Here is a 20,417-nt window from a genome sequence, read left to right on the forward strand (position 1 = left end):
TGTTCAATGTCTTGCAACAGTGCTTTTCCCAGTACTTATCTGGCAATTCTAGTCTATCTCAGAGCCCAGAAACACACAACAGCGTGTACAGAGGTGGGCATTTAATGAGTCAACAGAAGTTATTCAGACTTGAAAGAATTCGCATTTGGTGTCTGATGTACCCTTTTATTTTTCAGTGAATTTTACCCTAACCATACATATATGGAAGGATTAATGTGCATAAAGAGAATCATTACATGAAACACGTGTAAACAGTTGACTGTTGCACTTCTACAGAGCAGATGAAGGTTGCACCTCAGTTTGTAAAGACAGATGTATTGGACTATAGCTAAGCCCACCTTGCTGGAGGTGATTATGAAAAAGAGGTGCCAGTCAGCTTCTGATGTCACAGAATTTATTTTGCCGCTTTTCTTAAGTGACTTGCTCCCTTAGTCAGTGTTCCACTCACTGAGCTGAGATGACCTGTGGAGGCATGTGCCCATCTTCCACACTCACTGAGTCCAACTTCACCAGCACAAGTCTGGTTGTGGTGCAAATGGTGGCTGTGAAAGGCTAAATTGATATATTATCCTTTGAATATCACACAAACAAGCTGGTTATTTTCTACCCAGTTTGGATTCTGACCCATCTGCAGAATGGACAAGATCTATCTTCACAAGATTTTTGTAAAATAAAACTGGAAGGGACAACTGAATGAATAGTGCCTTCTTAAAGGAAGCTGCTAATCAGAATATGTATTTCTAAATATATATAGTTTTTCTCTTAGTTTTCATTCCTGGCCGAAATCTATGCATCTCTGTGTATTCCAGAATTGCAGGGTTAGGGCAAGAGGGACAGACATAGCTACCCTAGATGTCCTTCAAAATATTTGAAATTGGAAATTTTTCAATCACTCCAATACTTTGTTTTGTACATAGCTTGGAAGTAACCTGTTTATTCTATTTAAATGGTTAGAGTATTTTTGTATAAGTGGTTTGAAGGGTGAGATTTTTATGATTACAAAGTATTTCAAGAAAAAATTAATTTGGTCAAATTTTCTGTGAATTTCTTGATAGGATGAAAAGCTCCCATAAAAAGGTATCTTGTATCTGTATATCACCTATTTCTCCAACTAGCGACGCAATTTAAAAATAGTATCGGAGCAAAAGGTCTGTTAGGGGGAATATTTATACATCTTTAGTTGAATATGGTCCAAGAGAGCACTCTGTAAGAAACCTGCCTTCAGCTTACCCTCAATTATGGAGAGGAAACTGTTTCTGCATTTGATTTATTGCAAGTAGTTTGTTTTAAAACCTTGCTTGAAACATAAGTGTAAGCAAATGTAACTTGTTAGTATGAGGGTTATTTTCTAAAAGAAATTTATATGTGTCTATTAGAATAGCTATCCAGTGCATTAGAGCCGGGTGTGTGTATTACAGTGTCTTAGCTCTGGGCAAATTGTGTTACCCTGTCATGGAAGCAAGCAAAAAATATCACCCCTGCTATCTCACATGCTGTAGAGAAATAAGCTGTCAGGCTTCTGCCAGAATCTAGACGAGATTTGTATAGTGCTAGAAATAGATTGCAGGGATCAAAGGAAAATATAGAGTAATTCTTAATCTTCTTTTACCAACAGCACACAAGCTTTAAGAAAAAATCCTCCTTCTCTGTCTTTTTTCTTATTAAAAGAGGCTAATTCAGAGAAGGTGATGAGAATATGGCAGTAAGAGATTCTTGCCAGTTAAAAATTTGCCACTCAGCAAGCTAGGATTATACTGAAATTGTTTGGATTTTCCCATAAAAGCCACACAGTTTTCCATACATTGTAAATACAACTTTTGTGAGTATTCTGAACAGCTACGTTAAACTATTCTTTACTTAGGATGTGCTTAGTACCCACAAAGCACATAGAAATACTGGTGTTTTTTGTTTGTTTGTTTCTGTTTTCTAATGAGTGAAGCAGGATCATTGCACTGTTGTCAGTCTTCCACAGTCTATACTCCCAGTTTGCTATCTGACTTCTTGGTAGCACTCTGACTTAATCTTTCATATGAGCTGCCACTAATTCATTTCTGTGAAAGAACTATTGTGGGCCCAGTTTAAATTGATTCATTCATCCAGTTACTTACTGGCCAGACCAACATGTCTGAACTTGGTGGATGAGACAAGACTGCAGCACTAAGTACATTTTTCTGCAGCAACCTGTTATGTGCTTTTCTCCTTCTAAAAGTACTTCCTTGTTCCAGTGCTATTACTTACGTGTTTGATGTTGGGCACACACTTTAATGATTTTGGCTGATCAGTGTTCCAGATGTTTACTCTTCACTTTGAAATGATCAAGCCCAATTGAAAAATTCTTGTGAAAGGCATTATGTTCCATTTTCTGTCTCCTGAGACAGGCAGTCTTGCCAAGGATCTGTTTTGGGTTTTTTGTTGCTTTGTGTGTGTGCCATGAAACTGTTGCATGTAAGACATGTTTTGAATCCAGCATATTCTTTAAGTAACTTTGCTACTAAAGAAAGGAGCAAAGGATGTTGCCAATGACTAATTTGATGTATACCAGACATCTAAAGAGTTTGAAAGGGGTCATCCACCTAGAGAGTCTCACAGGACCTGTGGCACATAACTTACTAGTATCACATAATGAGTTTCAGTATTATAGTGTACAAAGTATTCCACATTTGGCATAGTCTTCTCTTGATTGATTAGCTTTGAAATAGGATGGCACTGGGCTTTGAAAGTGTTGCTTTTTCCACCCCCCCACCCCTCCCACCCCCCTTCAATTTTAATCCAGTACTTCTTGTTTTCTTAATTACAGACAAGTGTTTGGACTTCCTACATGTGTCTAATCAGCTCATTATTTTTTACTTACTGTCTACTACCAGAAACAAAAAGTAATAATGATACTGAAAGGGTCTTTTTCTCACTGCTAGGCAGCATAAGCTTTGCTGAAGATGGATTAGTGAGCTGACATATGAGAAACACAAATTGTTCCCAGTTTCTTGGAGAGCAAGAACTTGGTAAAGGCCAAGCAATTGTTCTAAGAGTTATGAACACTGTAAATAATTGTCCTCCACTCCTTGGTAAGCAAGTGCACAGCAATAACTGTCACAGGAACAACTGCCTGGTTTTAGTTGTCTAATGACTTCTTATGAAAACACTTTAAGTGCTTGTTTTGTTAGCGATACTGTCTTAGGTACTGGATAGAGCCAAATTTTATGTGGTGTTTCCCAAACAACTTCTCCCTTCTCTATAACTCCTAGAGAAGCCTTTTCCTCTCCAAATAAACCTGGGAAGATGCAAGTCAGTGAATGGGTGAGAAAGCAGCCAGCCTGAGGAAGTGCAGGTCCTCATCACAGTTGGTAAGGCTTTGTTTTCTTTTTTAGTAGGTTGGGAAACAGCTTTTCTGCTTGTGTGCTTGGATTGCCTTTCTGCGTCTGGTGTAGACGTCAGGATCAGCAGGTGATAGGGCAGAAATGACAAGTGGGGCAGGGCTGCTGGGAGCCCCTGTTGGCAGGAGGGCACGGTTGGTGTGCAGGTGGGGGAGCAGTAGGCAGCAGGTCTGGCGGCTGAGGGCTGGTGCAGGTCTGGCACGTCTGCTGGAAAATGTGTCTTCTGGCTGCTCAGGCTCCCCAGAGCTGGCACCAGATGGTGGTGTCCTCAGTTGCCATCTCCTCCACTTACTCATACACTTAAAATACTTTTCTGAAAGCATATTGTGGCGCTCCTATTGCTGTTCCTTATGTCGCATTTATGCATCTCCTGTACTTGATTTATTCAGCCTGAGAGAAGCTGGCATTTCAAACAACACAGAATGACACGGGAGGTGGCCAGGGTTCTGCTTGGAGGAGCATCTCTAGCTAGTGTGTCCCACTCAAACTCACCGTGAAGGAAATAATTTTCAGTTCTATTCAAGTTTTGTCAGGATCAAGGAAATACAGACGTGCTCACACTTCCTGAGAAATCAGTAGAAAGTCCAGTGAATGGGAAATTCTGCTTGTATAGTGGTCGTTTATCTAAAAAGAGGTTCTGTTTAAATTAATTTTGTTTCATTTAAACAAGAGTTAGATGCAGTTAAATAGTACTCTCATAGTATACTTCTAATTGATAATTTTGGTGTGGATGTAATGCATTTCAGGGGATTATGGAAAAATGCTTGTAAAAAGACTCAGACTTTGTAAAGCAATTTACATTCTTCTAAAATCTTTTCGTTTTCAAAATTCCGAACATGTACAGTGGTGTCTCTTACTCTGTTTAGTTTTGCCTCAGGCTTGTTAAGGCAAAAGATGAGTATGCTATTTTTGCAATAGTTAATCATTTAAATGTGTAGTCTAAATGAACCTACTAAAAATTTTTAAAGAAATAATATGTCAATGTACACATATTCATAAAAATGCATATTCTATGTATATAAATTTAAATTAATTGTGTCAATAAGTACATATTCATAAATATGTATATCATTCTGGCCCTGATGTGTACATATGTTGTTGCATGCATAAAAGATATTCAGAAGTCAAACTTTTATCAGAGCAGCAGAAACAAACAAACAAACAGACAAAAAAGGCACACTTTTGAATTAAAATAGAAGAGTTTTTGAACATAAATGAAATATCTTCCCCTGAAAGTATAAGTTATCCCTAGGCCTGAATACTTCTAAATCTTCAACCTATAGTAAAATTTACACTGACTTCAACCTGAGCAGGATACAAACCTTTAATAATAATGAAGGCATAAAATACATTTGAGTTACTTGCTTGCTGTTTCCAGGAAAAATACTGAAGCTCTCAGTGCTGCAACAGTGACATCCAGTGACTAAGCCAGTTAGTTCTGGACTGGATCTGCATTTGGAACCAGCACTAAAGGACATGGATGGAAAGAGAACCTTAGTGAAATGCTGGACTCATTCAGAGGATAATCTGACACTGGGAAAGAATGAAAAGCATCATAAATAACAAATATAGGAAAGTTACATATAAGTTTAATTAACCCACATCTGTTTCCAAAGCAGATGTTTGCTGAGACGTAATATATTATTTTAAAAAATGTTCTTTGTCCAGTGAGGCAATTTGTTTGATGAACCCATGCATACCTTCTTTTTTATTATTTAACAAAATTGTCACCCCCTTTTTACTGTTAAGAAATTGATTAATTAAAGAAAAAGTATATGAGTTATGTAAACTCAAGCAAAATGAAATGCATAGAAAAAATGAATAAAAACTTGGAAAGGAAACAACTACCCAGATTAAAACAAGAAATGCATGAGTTTGTCAAATCTTGCAAGAGACAATAGTTTGATAGTGATACAGGAAAAGAAAGGAATGAAAATTCAAGCCTTAGTCATGGTTGCATTGCTTCTTCCTGCCTGTTCTAAGGAGTTTTCAGATTACTAAATGTGCTGGGTATTTAACCCCTGTTTAATCTGGTATCCACAAGGCAATGTTACATTCTACTGGTATGCTAATACTGGGTTTCTAAAGAATAAAAAATGATAAAGTGTCCTGCTATAAGAAAAGAAAAAAATTTAAAATAAAAGGAGGGCTCTTTTTTTTTTTTTTTTTTAAGTCCTGGTTTTGACGGAAGGAAAATTTAAGAATCCCAGCTTATTTCAGGAACATGAACAGCAGCATCAGCTGACTGAAGAACTTGTGCACTTTGGTTAGGCAAAACAGAAGCTTAATTTCAAGAGAACTTATTGCTCTACATAAGACAAATGGGCTTGGAAGTCAGAAAGGCAGATGCCTGAGGGACTTAAAGATTCTCTCACCCTTAAAAATGTTCCTACATGTCCATCAGTCAGATTCAGTAATGTTGTGCCTTACTGTGTTACTTTAAGGTGTTACCGTCCTTGAAGTGAGGACAGAAACAAAGCCTGTGTTTTCAGGGTTTCCTCATTGTACGGTGTCAGGATTGTGCTTTCAGCAATGATAGTCACCATCTTTGTTCATTTCCATTTCAGTCTTTAGTACAAACACTTGAGACAGCCATGGTTTTTAAATAAGAACAGGAAGTTACAGGAATGAAGGACAATAGCGTGGGACAGACGTGGGCATTATAGAGACAGGTTTTCAAGAGCCTGCTGTTAGTTTCTGATCTTTCTTTTACTGATCCTTCACTTTCACTTCCATTCATGTATTTTAGTTGGGACTTAAATATTAAGTGTTCTAAGGACCACAATAAAAATAATACAACAAAAATAAACCAGCAATAATGCCATTTGCAAACCTTGTACTAAAAGAATCTTAAGGTAAGTTCCTCTTTTAGAACCTAGTTAGGGGCTTGTATGTCATCAACATGTAGATGACCTTAGCTGGAAAAGCAGACATACATCTCAGTGGCCTCAAAAAGATCGGCTGATTTTAAGATAATGTAACACTTCACTACAAAACTGACTACTAATAGTGCAGACATGGAGGCTGTGACTGTCCCCTCCTGCAAGGGTTTGCTGTGCTGTGTCACTGTACAGAGCAAACAGCAACTTTCAGTGCTTTCAGGAACCGAAGGGCAGCAGCCTTGCACTTGAGATAATTAGTGTCTGTGCTGAGAAAAAGACCCTTAGGAATTTGCACTGCAGGTTGCCATGAGTGACACATCTTAGCTCTGACTTTAAGCTCACTGGGCAAAGCCAGTGATGCTGGTGGTTTTCCTCCTGTAAGCTTTCCTCACTCTCTGGTTCCTTAGGAGGGTTCAGAAATGCCTGTGCTTTTCCATCTAATTCAAGCACCAAATAGATGCATTAAGATATGATTTAGTTTGTTGAAGACAAGAGATGGGCAGCTTTTAGCTCTTCAGAAATTTTTAAAGAACTAAGCAGTGGGAAAATGAAGTAGCATCACTAGAGGGCAACAAGACATCACAGACGTTTGTGTTGTCAAAGTCCAAGCAATGTCACACGCTCATTGAGAGAGAGAGGTGTTTGTGAAGAAGAGATTATGTAGACTTTTGTGTTTTTTCAGTTATGTGACATAGTAAATCTTGCTTCAGGAATGACAGAGCTTTAAAAAAAACCACAAAAAACCTTAACATATAATTTTGTGTGCCTTATCTCTGTTCTGGTACAGTAAAACAGTAACAAGATTGCACATTTGTGCTTCATTTTAATTTCTGAACATCAAGTATCTAGCACTAGGGTGAAGTATATCATATTCTACTAAACCCCATCTACTATATACAAATAAAGATGCACAGAATAGGAAAATTTGATTTTGAAGTTTCCCATCTTTTCCTCCATCCCTTTCAGTCAGTCTGAGCAGCAACACAAACAGATGACAGATATTCCAGATGACAGTGACTGTGCCCCAGTCCTCTGAAGCTATCAGGTTAACTATTAGCTCTTATCTTCCATTTCCCTGATATCTTGCTGGCACTAACAGTATTCCCAGTGTAAAAACAGAAACAGCTTGCCACAGTGTGGTGGAACCATAGGCTGTGCAGTATCATGACAGATGATGGAGAGAGGAAGATGGAGTATCTGTCCCGAGGTCACTGGTGTGACTCAAGGAAGAGTCAGTTGTTCTTACTTAACCTGTAAGTTGTAAGCATTTTTCAAATACTAAGACTTTTACTGTTGGTATTGTTATTCTATGGCCTTTTCCATTGTGGACATTTAACTATTGGCAACTGTCTTAAACTATCAGCAGTTTTCACTGTGATTGTCTGGGCCGTGTCACAGCTGAATGGAATTCTTTGATCCTGCTAAAGGTTCAAAACTCTAACACTTCCATCTTCAAAGTCTGATTTCAGTTCAGCTGAAACCCTTTATGTTGTAGTTATAATGCAAAGGATTCCATAGACTCTTCTGACAACTAAATTAGAACTACATATGGGAACTGAAGAGACATTAATAGAGTAGAAAGCAAAACTATTAACCTGAAAATGAAATAGTTTCCTTCGAGTTTTTATTTTGAATATGTTCCTTGTGCACATGGTGGCATTTTTACTATCATATTATTTTATTATTTACTAAAGATTTCTGAGTCTAACAAGGGTTTCATTCTCTTATGTGTTCCCCAAAGTACTTTTCTTTAAATGTGATTCTCATCTTATTTGGCCTTAAGTTGACAAACGTATTTTGTACTGTAGCTTTTTCTGTTTTGTTTGTTTTGTTTTGGTTTTTTTCAGGTCTCTGTGGGCTGTTTCTTTCAGAATTACTTTATTATTTTGCACACTAAATCTGAGTGACTTGAATGAGATCTTGTTAGAAAAGAAGCACTAATGTTAGCACATTGTGACACAAACTATGAAAATTCAGGGTTTGTCTATTCATTAAAAAATACACATTTCTCATTGAAACAAACAAACAAACAAACAAAACCAAAACAGCCCACTTGAAGTTATGACTAGGTCCAGTCCCTAGATTTGGAATATATTTGCATAGACTGGTAAATTCAGACTGTTCAGCATCCAATATGACTAAAAATATGGCACCTCATTTGTAAATCACTTGTAGAGTAGAGCACGTTTGAAACTATCCACATAGATGCATGTTCATTCGCAGCTGCATTCCAAGCAAATCAAAGTAAAGAGGTATCTAATTTTTTTGAAATCTAGTGGAGTTTGTTTCTATCGTAAATATACAGACTGAGATTTCTTCAAATCATGGTGTAATTTTCATGCATCTGTTTTGAATTGTTTGTCTTGTGACCCTCAGAGAGACACTAATTCTTACCACGTGGGTCCCACAGCGTTTTTCAGAGGCTTGGTGTCACACAAATGACAGCCTGACCACTTCTGTTTCACTGACCTCCTGAGCTGAGTGGCCTCTTGCTTTATCTGAGTTGGTAATTAGTGACTGAATGGTAGAAACCCACCCCCACTGGAACTGCCCCTTTACTTTGTGAGTGGTTCTAGTCCATTCCAGGACAGTTAATCCATTTGGTTATTGACCCAGTCAGTAGACTCAGCTGACTATTGGCTTTGCCCTGAAAAGTATTACAGGTATTTTTACAGTCATAACAAGACAGGAGATCTAAGGAGCTGCCAGGAGCACTTTTGTTTGTGTCAGAGGTACCTAACCCATTAACTGACTATGAGAAACTTCCAGTCTGTTTCAGGATGGTGATGAACAGATGAATATAAATGTTCAATTAAAGTGATTTAACTACCTGTTGGTCTTTGCCTAAAAGTAATTGCAAGGAGTTACAGCTACTGCCTGTGTAAGTTACTGTTCTTCAGCTGTTATTTTCTGTCTCTGTTACTGTTTCATTCATTACCTGGGAAATTCTCATCCTGTGTTTCTAAAACAGATTCTGGACTTCTACCTCTACAGCCACAAGTCACAAGGTCTCAAAGAGGGTCTCTAGAGTCCCCATTCCCATCTTCAGCCATGGTACTCTTAAAGACACTAAACTTTAGTTTTAGCACATACAAGTGTGATTTGGAACTGGATGGTATGTTCTAGCTGGAGGCAGAGCAACCTTTGTGTACAGCTGCAGACACTGCGATGAATGCAGCCGGGTGTGGAGTAAACAGCAAGGCTTCATGTAAAAACAAACATAAAAAACAACAGTGCTCCACAACGTCTCTCTCTTAAAGAGGCAATGAATATGACATCCTCATGAGTCCTAGCAAAGCCTGCAAGCTACAATGAGTAGATTTTCCTACACACCTCTCGTTCTTTAAAGGTGCAGCCACTTCAGCTCATGCTCTTTAGAAAGCAGTTGCTGTGAACCGCAGGCAGAGGAGAAAACCTTGGACAGGAAGCATTCCTGCTGCTGTTGCAGATCTGCCTTTCCCCGGGGCGAGCCCATGTGCCTACAGAGAGCAGGAGCCGGGACGAGCCGAGCGACCCCAGGGTCGGAGCCAGCTCTACAAGATCAGGTTGCAATCCTGCCTTTGTAGCTTTACACCACACCCCTTCAACGGGAATTAGTCGGGGAGGATCGTACTCAGCTCTGATTCAGGAATTCCTTCTTTCTTCAAGAACTGTTCCTAGGACTTCGGTGAGTACTTTGCAGCAGACTTTCGGTTTTAAATGAGAGATCCTTTTTTTCTCTAGCTGGCTAAAAGCCGTATCTACTGCTGTGTTTTCTTTATAGTATGGTAGATGCAGTAGTCAGATGTTTAGACACAAAGTCCAGCGATGATCGCTGCAAAAAGGGAGACTTTTTTCCTCTATAAATTTGAATCAGTGGGACAATTTTATGATTAATAATACAGCATATATTTGGTTGACGGAATCTCAGACTATGGTATTTTGAGCTCCAAGACAGTTCTTTGAAAGAAAACCCTCCTAAAGGTAAGTAAGTTAGTTCTGATCAAAAGCTTGAGTTTGAAGAAAAGCTTTTGTTTTTAAAAGCAATTTCTCTACTGCAGTAGCTCTAAGTGAGGCCTTGATTCAGGCAGAGGGGTTTGTCAGGCTGTTTCACATCCTTCTAGGACATGTAATATGATATTGTAGGAGAAGTACATGAAACAAGGAGATTCAAGTGAAGCTGATGATACACAGGCCAATTTCACTCACAATGTATATTGGAATTCTCAAGAAACTAAAATCCCTTAAACAATGAAGGCAGTGAATGAGTCCTATAGTGGTGTCAGTGTAACAAACACACCAAGATCCACACCCCCAAAAACTAGAATATTGTTGATGACTTTTGTAATATTTTACTTGAAAGAATTGACATAAACTTCTTTTTTAGGATCTGTGTAAAGCAAGACAGTGATACTTGCCTGTATTTTAAAAAAATAGAGCTAAATTTTGCTACTGTTTTAGAAAATATGAATACAATTTAAATGAGGAAAAGGCCCATAATAATGGGGAAAGTGGAGTAGGAAGAACAATAAGAATTTGGATGGGGGGGATATATGTGTGAATGGTCAGTGTGACTCAGTACTCTGGGCATTAGTCATCAAAGTCCTTTCATGGGAAACATGTAAAGATACAAACCTTCCTTCCTGAATGTCTTATGGGCAGATGCAAAGACAGGAAGTGCAGCTGTCAGTACAGATATGGACAGCAAAGGCAAGCTGTAGGAATTGCCAGGCACCTATCTGGATAAAACTCAGCCTTTTCTCATTATAATCTTATGCTGATTATTTATTTCTACTAAGAGAGAGTTTATGACTGTGAAGGCAGCAGGTATCTATATCCACAGTGAATATTTCTGCATTATTAAGCAGATTTTGAGAGCTATAATCAAGTTTACTTTGTGTGTAATGTACACAGAACCATGCTGAGGATGTAAAGATGATTAAAACACACCCTGCTCTGGCCTTTTCTCCTGTCAAATAAGGTCTCATGTAAAAAGGTTCACTAAAAAGCAGCCATGTGGACAATTGCTTGATAAATCCATTTATTTGAAACTTTTATAACTTTTATGCTGGAGAGTCTCCAAGTGTGCTTTAAATTTACTTTCAGTAATCTTTATGTTCATCTTTACATTGTGCATTACATAGTTTGTAATTTCAGGCTTTAATGCATTTCAGCTCTCTGGTGCAGTCACATGACCTTTAAAGTGCATTTAGCCTTTCAGTGCAGTGCCCATATTTACTAATATTGCTCATGAAAACTCAATTGTTATTCATCTAGTTAATATTCTAAATGCAGAATGACTGTAAATTACAGTTTTATGTTCTTTACTCAGGACAGATAGAATAATTAATGTCATTTAGGTTATCTTTAATCTCACTTCAGAGTAATTTTGAAAGCTTAATGGTAAAAACTTTAGTATCTATTTTAGGGTTTAGTGTCAGATGTAAAGGGCAGTGAGGGACAGTGTACAAAAATGAGACAGATTTTCTGTCAAAGAGGAAATTTTAAGAGATTGGGGAAAAATTGGTCTAGGAAACAAAGCAAAAGTGTAAAAGAACAAGCTTCCTTTCAGGCTTTCAGAGCCCATGTCCAGAGCCTTCTGTGAGTCTGAAATCCCAGGTCTAGCTAGACCAGACCTATGGTTAGAGAAAGAGAATTACTGGACTCCAGTTTTAGCTTCAAGGACTATTTTATGTGTCTTGGATAACCCTTCCAAGTTAAGGGCATGGACAGGAGCAGACAGTAGCACCTGGGTGTTCTCCAGTATAGGGACAGTGATATCTTTTATGCTATTCTGATTCTGTGGGTGTTGGATGACTTTTAGGGCAGAAAACATAGATTGTTGTCACTCACATATCAGTGGGATTAGGGTTGTTTCTGGAAACATGAATATTAAATCTCCACTGGAAAAAAAAAAGGAGATATTGACACCATCTCTCACATTCTGGGAAGGTACTGTAACATCTAGATTTACTTTAAAAGGGGATTCTGGCAATAGCTTTCTTTTGCATTTTAAAATAAAGTGGTAGCTGCTTGAAGTGCTTTGTGACTGTCACGATTTTGTTGGTGTGCATTCAGTATGTTCTGAGAACATCTGCAAGAGAGACTCAGAACATGTGTATAGGAAGAAAAAAAAGAAATTTAAATTTAAAAAAAAACCCCATAGATCTTACTAGCCTCGAGAATTACACGACTCTCATGTTCCACAATTTTGGAGCAAAGTTCTTGAAATCTGTCAAATTCTAGTAGTTACTATTATCTTTTTTGGGGATACGTTCTGAACAACCCTATTTTCTCTCTAAGAACTGCAAGGGGCTGATGGGGTCTTCCTATCTAAAGCTTTTCTTTACACTGAAACTAGGGAGAACTGACTTAAAAAGCGAGGACAAAATATCTACTTCTGTATATTTCTCTTATGAAACTGTTTTAATTTTACAATAGGGACAGAGTTCCCCTGGGGACAGAATAAAGCAAAACCATATGGGGAATTGTATCATTCCTTTCCTTTCAAAAGTTATTTCACAGCAAAATAGACTTGGTTTTAGCCAGTTAAATTTTCTCTCCACCACTCCTTTGTTTGATTTCTTAATTGTTTCCTGTTGCTGTTAATACAGCTGTTCATTGCCCATCTGTAGTAGTGGTGCCCTCTTCCCTGATGTGTGCCTTTCATACCTGAGTGTACCTCTGACCTTTACTGGGTAGTTAGATTTACTGTTTAGTGACAAATTAAAACTAAGCATTTGAGCATGTTGACTCAGGCTATGAATTGCACATAAGAAAGTGAAACCTTCCTTCAGAAAAGAGAGGATTCCAAAAGAACCAGTTTTAAAACTACTGTATTGGAAAGAGCAATTGCACCAAGTATGTTAGAAATACAAGCATGAACTCCAAGAATGTTTGGCAAAGTGTATGGATGTCTTCTGCAAATATTCTTACTTTGAGAGGCAATCTTTTTTGTTTATATTTGTACAGTCTCTAACATAATGAGGTTATCAGACTTTGATTTATGCTTTCATCAGTCAGAGAAAAGGTAGTGTGGAAAGGTGATGCTGAAGTTTTCCATGCTCTGATCCTCAATGGATGAATGCTCTAGGTCCCCAGTAGCTGGAACCACCACCAGAATAAGCAGCATGATCTGTACTATGGTAGGAGATGAGGAAATGTGACCCTTCTTTTCTATGGCAATGTTATTCTGTGTTGGTTTTAAGTGATTTTTTGGGTGACAATCTGGAGCAGTCTGAATCCAGTGATATTCCCACTGAAGGAAGTTTCAGGATTTCTAACCTGTGTGATGATCCAAAGCTCGTGCATGCATTGCAATAGAAGTATCTGTGGTGTCTGGGAAGATAGACAAGATGAGCTAAACTTGCTTGACAGAGCAAGGAAACTTGTGTTTTGAACTTTGGTATGTGTGCAAAATGTGACCTCTGTGATGATGAGGTTACAAAAAGTTAATTGGTATGATCAGAATCAGTCACAAGAGGCATCACTGTGGCAGGGAGGTTCTACCTGTTATATTTTCAGTATCTGACAGCTTCACTTCAGTGAAGTTGAACAGTTGTGTTTCTATAGTGTGTACAAAGTGAAATTATGCACAGCTCAGTTACAAAATATGCAACACTGAAAGTGCTCTCTCCATTAGAAAAGCAGATTTTATGTTTACTGACCTCTAAATACATATCTATTTATCAGTAAGAACAGCTGAGATTTGAACATATACACTGTACTTTTCCAGTCCAAACTGCTAGGGGGAAGAAAAAAAGAAAGAAAGCAAGCCGGCTAGAGCATTTATAATGCTAATATGTAACTAATTGCTGCTTGTTTGTTTTGTTAGTGGATTTTATGCTCTGGGAGTGGCTGTTAGGTGCTGAAGGCATTCCCTATTTGAAAATAGGATTAGATAACCAGTATTTTTGCTACAAACAGGTACACATTTGAGTGTGGTGAGTTTGTTGTTTTTTTTTTAAAGATTTATGAAATTATGTAAGCCAGTAATTTACTTCAGTCAACACGTAAAAATATTTTTTCCCCATTGAAAGGTATATAATGAAAATGGGCTGGTTATGTGATTTGACGTAGACAAATCCAGTATTCCTGTGGAAAGTGCAGTTATTTTAATAAATCAGTCTTAATTGCAAAGTTTATAAATCACTAGGACTGTTACATCAGATGCTCTGCACTGCATGATCAGGGAGGTAGGAAAATTTCTGTCAGGTTTCTTTATCCAGGGCATACTCTCATCATAGCTCTGCCTCCCAGAATATATCAAGTTCCTGAGTCTTGGGTGATGGATATGATGGATAGGGACCTGACTGAGCCAGGTAAAATGGAGAACTCAGTGGAGGAGGAAGTTAAGGTTTGGAGTTGCATCAGATGACAGATTGAGTGGAGACAGGATGCCAAAAGTACCTGGTGCCAGGTGGGAGCTGACCAGGAGAAGAAATAAATAGGTTCTGGAGCTAAGCTGGGGAAATAGAAAACAATTTAAAAGCATGAGTGAAAGGAGTTGACAATGGAAAGTGGAAAGATAAGAGCGGTCTACAGGCAAGTGAAAAAAAGAACAGAGTTATTTTGGTAGGCTTATTAATTTATATATTTTCATTTCTATTTCAAAACATAACAGGGTTTCCTTTCAAATTCATTTCTCAGGTGTGGTTGAAAAGCTGCATTTGCAACTTTAATAAAAGCAGAACCAAAGTGGGAGTTTAAATCTGAAACAATGACACCAGGTCATACAACTTTTCAGCAGAAAATCTAATGAGGATATTTGTTTTTCTAAATTTTCTCTTTCCATTTTTCACTTGGGAATTTAAGAGACTGGAATAGTGCAGTAGGGAAGAATTTATGTTAAATGATGAAAAGTAGGTAACCAACCAAAATTATCTTGCATAACAAGATGTAATTTTGAAGTTCTTGAAGGAATCAGATGGACTCTCTGGTCTGAGGACTGATAAAGACTATTGGAGCTGCTATGCAGGGTGCAGAAGGAAGATAAGTTGGGGAGGAGGGGTGGAATTTTGGTATATTTTGCTTTCAATCAGTAATGTTTGCACGCTGATGATTCTCAGTGTGCTGCCTCTCCTTTTATTAAGCTGCTGTGACAGTGCAAGGCTGCAGTGACTGGTGGAAATTGGTGTAATTGGCAGCCCAGCACTCACTCTGGGGCAGGTAAGGCTGGGGCAGGAGTCATCATTCCTTGCTGTCTATACATCAGACCAGAGGTGATAGAATTCATGAGCACTTCATTCTTCATATTTACTGCAGAGGAAATGAGAGCACATGACATTGCAAGCAGATGCAAAACAGCATGTGGAATAAAATCCTTTTTAAGGGAACACACTGACTCTGCCAGCTGGGAGTCAGTGCTACAGAGAGGTCTAATTAAATCTCTGTCACACAACTCCTAGTAGGTAGTACAAGATATCATAGGGCAAATACAATGCCTCTGAAGTATACTGAACTGATAAAGGTCTGCTTTTATATCAGAGGTGTTTTAATCCTGTCTAATGAGATCTTCTAATCCCTAGTTTTAGGCTGTGCTAAATTTGACCTCTGACTATGCACATCCTATCTCCTGCTATTAATTCCTCCATTCAGTTAGCTACTTCATTTTTTTATTTCTCTGTGTGTGTGTGTGTGTGTGTGTGTCTTTATTTCCATTTCCTGGGCTGTCAGCATGAATGAGTCACTTTTACAGTCATTACAATGTCACTTTATACCATTTTCTAGGAATGTCTTTTTTTGGCTAATGTGGGAAATGCTAATTTTATTTTTGCTTTTTCCAGTTAGAGATAAAAGCCACAGTGAAAAAATGCTTGCATCTAAACAGTCAGGTAACTACAGAAATTGATGTTGAAGAGACTGCTAGGTTATAAAAAAATATGTGTGTGTGTATACATATATACACACAGATATGCACATAAACCTTCTGTCTCCAAAGGCTGCAAACTGCATGGAGAAGACAGGGAGTTTTATAATTTTTTTGCCTGTAGCAAAAAAAGTCTTGAGAGCTTCCTTTTATTTCTGTGTTTAGGACAAAAGTGTAATAAAACCAGGTAATAAAGATATGTTACTGGGAGCTTACTTGACTGCTTGTGGTTTGCCTTTTCTACCTGTATTTCAGCCAGAGGGAAGCCAATGGTGTTGTTTAGAAATAAAAGTATTTAATTAACCAGGAAATAAATATGTGCCAATTCTTACCACAGATCTTTGATCTCCTTTGTCAAGTAATGTTGTTGTTGTCTGCTACAGGTTTAAAAATATCTCATTAGAAGATTGGTAGTTTGGGAGCTGTGGAGTGCCAGTTCCTAAGGAATTGTATTAATGAAATATGCATTAATGACATTATGATGCTCAGAAAAGCCAGTATAAGTGCTGGACTAATTCCTGGCTGTCCTAAGCTAAAACCCTTGTGGAGGAAGGGGCTGCTGTTCACACCCAGAGATTTTCAGAATTTGGCTTAAATAATCAGGCCATTTAACATGAATTATTTAAACTCAAAACATCTCCTATTTTTCCCAGTGCAGAGAGTACAAATGTGTGCACTAATATTTTATTGAGCCAAATGTCACAGATGAAGTATTTTGAGTTGTTTTTTCTGTATAAATACAATGAAAAAAATAAAAGCCAAACAAACAATTCAAAATGCATTATAAAAGAAAATTATATTGATATAATAAGAGGTTTACAGCTTTAAAGTTCTGTTACCGGGTAGCTGAACATCCAGTCAGAAAACATTTTTTTTTCTGGAGGATTTAGGTCTTTAGTTGCAAAAGCAGTGGAAATTCACTTTGATCTTGGGTTTCACTCTTCCTGTAGAAATTATAAGAAAGAATTAAACTAAAGTAGGATTTAAGCATTTTATTACCCAAATGTTCACCCCATTCACCCCACCTCCAGCCATAGCGAACACAATGTTCTGGGAATGTGTGACCTTCTGGGAAGCTTAGCAAGAGATAAAGGACATGGGGTTTGGTCAGCAGACTTTGCAGCAGGGCTGATATGCAGTTATACAGCCTACATTTTCCCTCTTGGGAACATGCCCAAGCATCAAGATGCCCTGCTTTTGACAAGGCACTCTTTCTTTGAAGGAAAATGTAGGAGTTGAGTGGAAGAATAGAAGTACTTTACCCTGGGAAGATTTTTGTTTTCTGTACAAATGCAGTAATTTATCCTTATATTCACACAGTGACAATTATATATGACAGCTCATTATATACAAAATTTTATTTTCAAATGAAAAAATAGAAACTTACTGATGATTTCCATTTCTGGCTGATTGTTTTTCTTCTACCTGGAAACAAGCTTTTGAGAATATGGGATGACAGACTGAAAATTGATTACTGAATTTTGCAGTCTAAATCTACATTCTGCAGATTATTGGAAGAAGAAACCAAAGCCTTAATTTGGGTGACAAAACCCCCAAATTCAAAGAGAATTTTGCTGAACTAGTGAGAGTTTTGATGCCATGTTTGGTAAAACTCAAATACAGAAAATGAGAGCCCAGGGACAAACCTGGAATTAATCCATGGGCAACTGAGGTTGTGGATAATTGGCAAGCTCCTTTATGAAGAGTCACAATTTTGCCAATGATTACTTCTAAGGAAAACAATGTGCTAGAAAATTGCCCTTTCCCATGTCTTTTTAAAAACTAAAACTGAATGTGCATTTGGTAATTTTTTATCTCACTGAACTCACAGGAACCAGGCAAAGTTTGAAAGGTATTGCTATGTATCTAAGTATAAATCTGAATATTTGATGATATTTCTCCTTTTATTGAGCCTAGATGGTGTGAAACTATCACCATCTTTATTTACACTGTAATGCTAAGTATTTGTGCAATTTGAAATAAAATAGCAAGGCCTCTAATCTGTGCTGGAAATGGATAGGAGCCTTGCAATGTGCTGAGCACAGCTATGAACCCTGTCTCCTTTTTCATTGTGCTTACAATATGATTATCCTGATACAGCTCACACAATTCCCAAAGTTCCCAGTTTGTGTAGCTGACCATAGGGCAGCACTGCCCTGCTAATGACTTTTGCAGAACACTCAAGGAATTTGACTAAAGTGTGTATTGTCATCTGTGTGTTATACAGGGAAGATGAAAGGAAGAAAGAAGGGATGTTCCTCATCTTCAGTCTTTGTCTTGCTGTTACTCTGTGTCACTGGACATGCAACTATTGAGTCAGAAGCCAGTGAAGAAGAGGATATTGTGGGTAAGACCTTACTACAAAACACCTAAAATTATCTCAAGCAACAAAGCCCACTATGGTAAAATGCATTGTAGCTGTAATTCTGTACTTGAGAACTCTTACGGGGAATTTTTTAAACTGAGATTAAGCTAAAATGGGCTAGTTTCTAACTGGAAGAGAGATGTGCAGAATTATGTATTAAGCTTAAACAAAATTGTCTTCTATCAAGGCTTTTATTTCCCAAGTTTTTGGAAATTCTAATTCTTATCAAACATTGGCTTAGATATCAAGGTGATTCCATTAAAACTCTGCTTTATGATCATGGAAAAGTTCAACATTTAGGGAAGAGAAAATAGAGCTGCCAAACTCAGGTTTTCTCTGCCCACACCAAAGGAGCAGAAATCTGATGAATAACATTGTAGATTGGTGTTGCTCTGTTCCGTGCACAGCTCTCCTGAGTCAGAGCTAATCTGTAAACTTTGGTATAAAAAAGGTGCAATTACTATCCTAGTTGTTTTTCTGGGCCTCGAAGAAGGTCTTTGCGTAGCCACAAGTGGTTTGATATCACTGGGCAAATAAAGGAGCTGGACTTGATCCTTGTTAATCCCTTTCAACTCAGGATATTCTATATAATTCTATGATTAAAAACTTACCAGTTAGATATTTTTGGTATGAAAAAAGTGTAACTGTTAGAACTGGAGAGGTTCTCGGATTCTCACCATTGTAAGATCACTGTTTACTTCAATGAAATTAACTAAGATGAATTGGACTTATATACTGGATATCCTTGGGAAAGGTATTTTAATTTCCTCCCAAACAATTTTGAGGAAACAGACTAGGAAAAAATACACTTTTGGGGCCATACTAAAATGTTCTTTTCTTTGAGAAAATGATTTAAAATTGTGATCACTTCCTTAAGCTGCAGAGAAATATGAAGTGAGTGCTTCTGTTTGGCATGTCTGATTTGGAAGCATAACTGGGAACGTTGCTAACCTTTTCTTTATGTTGACAGTCTACCTAACCTACCCATGTTTTGTCCTGTTTCCATCCAGATTATTTCTCTTCATCAGACATTTGCAGCACTGCTCTTTGAGACAGAAATATTGATTGTGCACAGCCGTGGCTATACTAAGGCTTGTACAAAGCTCATGCTGTGGAACCATGTCACAATTGCTCACTACAATTTAAGATATGTGCTGTTCTGCATTAAGCTTCTGCTTAGCATAGTTGCATTGTAAAGACTGATTCATGCAGAGTAATTCTGTTTCTTCTTAACCCTGAAGTGCATAAATGCCCTTATTTGAGGGCAAAGTCACACTTGTCCTTACCCTGCAACTCAATCTTATATAAATCCTTAGCCTTACCTTGCAATTCATGATGTCCAAATTGTCTTGCACAATTTGTCACCAGAACAAGAAATCTGCTGGCTTAATATTTTTCCCTTTATTTACTCTCTTTATAAAAGACGGTAAGAAAATATTCTCAAGGAAATTAAGCAGTCATTTTACTGGGCATTATTTCTTTTTAACCAGTTATTCTGCAACCAGTAGTTTAAGATTATGTGACCAGTAACTGCTTTAGTGTGAGAAACAGTTCTGAACTTTTGGGTTCTAATTTTAAAGTAAAAACCAATCAAATGATGCTTAGAAATTAAACTAAGATCCTATTTTTGATATTGCTAAAGACTCAGTTGCAGTGTTTACCATAAAAAAAATTCTTGCAGTACTCTTCTTCCATAAAATGTTTAGGTATTTGCTAATTAAAGTTATATTTATGATTTCTCAAGATTTAAATTCTGGACTCTGTGAATTTAAATGTAGAAATCTCGTAGGGTGCAATTTCATTTGAATTTAGATGGTTTAAAGCAATGACATGTTATACCTTAACATTCCATAAATTTCAGATATTAAAGGATAAAATAAGTTCTGTGCATCCATTATTTGTAATGTCATACTTCTGGGCCACATTGAGTACAAGTGCTTTTGTGATTAAGA

The 20,417-nt window shown here is 37.6% G+C and overlaps 1 protein-coding gene across 6 annotated transcripts in view; it reads left to right on the plus strand.

The window, feature by feature from the left end:
• The first annotated feature begins 9,547 nt into the window (after window positions 1-9,547).
• Window positions 9,548-20,417, plus strand: part of TFPI (tissue factor pathway inhibitor) — a 30,999-nt gene continuing 20,129 nt past the window's right edge. The window contains exons 1-2 of one of the 6 annotated variants that reach the window (XM_071562287.1): window positions 9,548-9,920; window positions 18,328-18,447. In XM_071562287.1, the coding sequence (XP_071418388.1) occupies window positions 18,333-18,447 (115 nt within the window). In that variant the 5' untranslated portion in view covers window positions 9,548-9,920; window positions 18,328-18,332. Of the gene's footprint in view, window positions 9,921-10,010; window positions 10,217-15,343; window positions 15,401-18,327; window positions 18,448-20,417 lie in introns of those variants that run through there. The other 5 variants (XM_071562286.1, XM_071562284.1, XM_071562281.1 and 2 more) reach the window with 5 other exon arrangements.

This window comes from Pithys albifrons, chromosome 8, assembly GCF_047495875.1.
Source record: "Pithys albifrons albifrons isolate INPA30051 chromosome 8, PitAlb_v1, whole genome shotgun sequence".
NCBI lineage: Eukaryota > Metazoa > Chordata > Aves > Passeriformes > Thamnophilidae > Pithys > Pithys albifrons.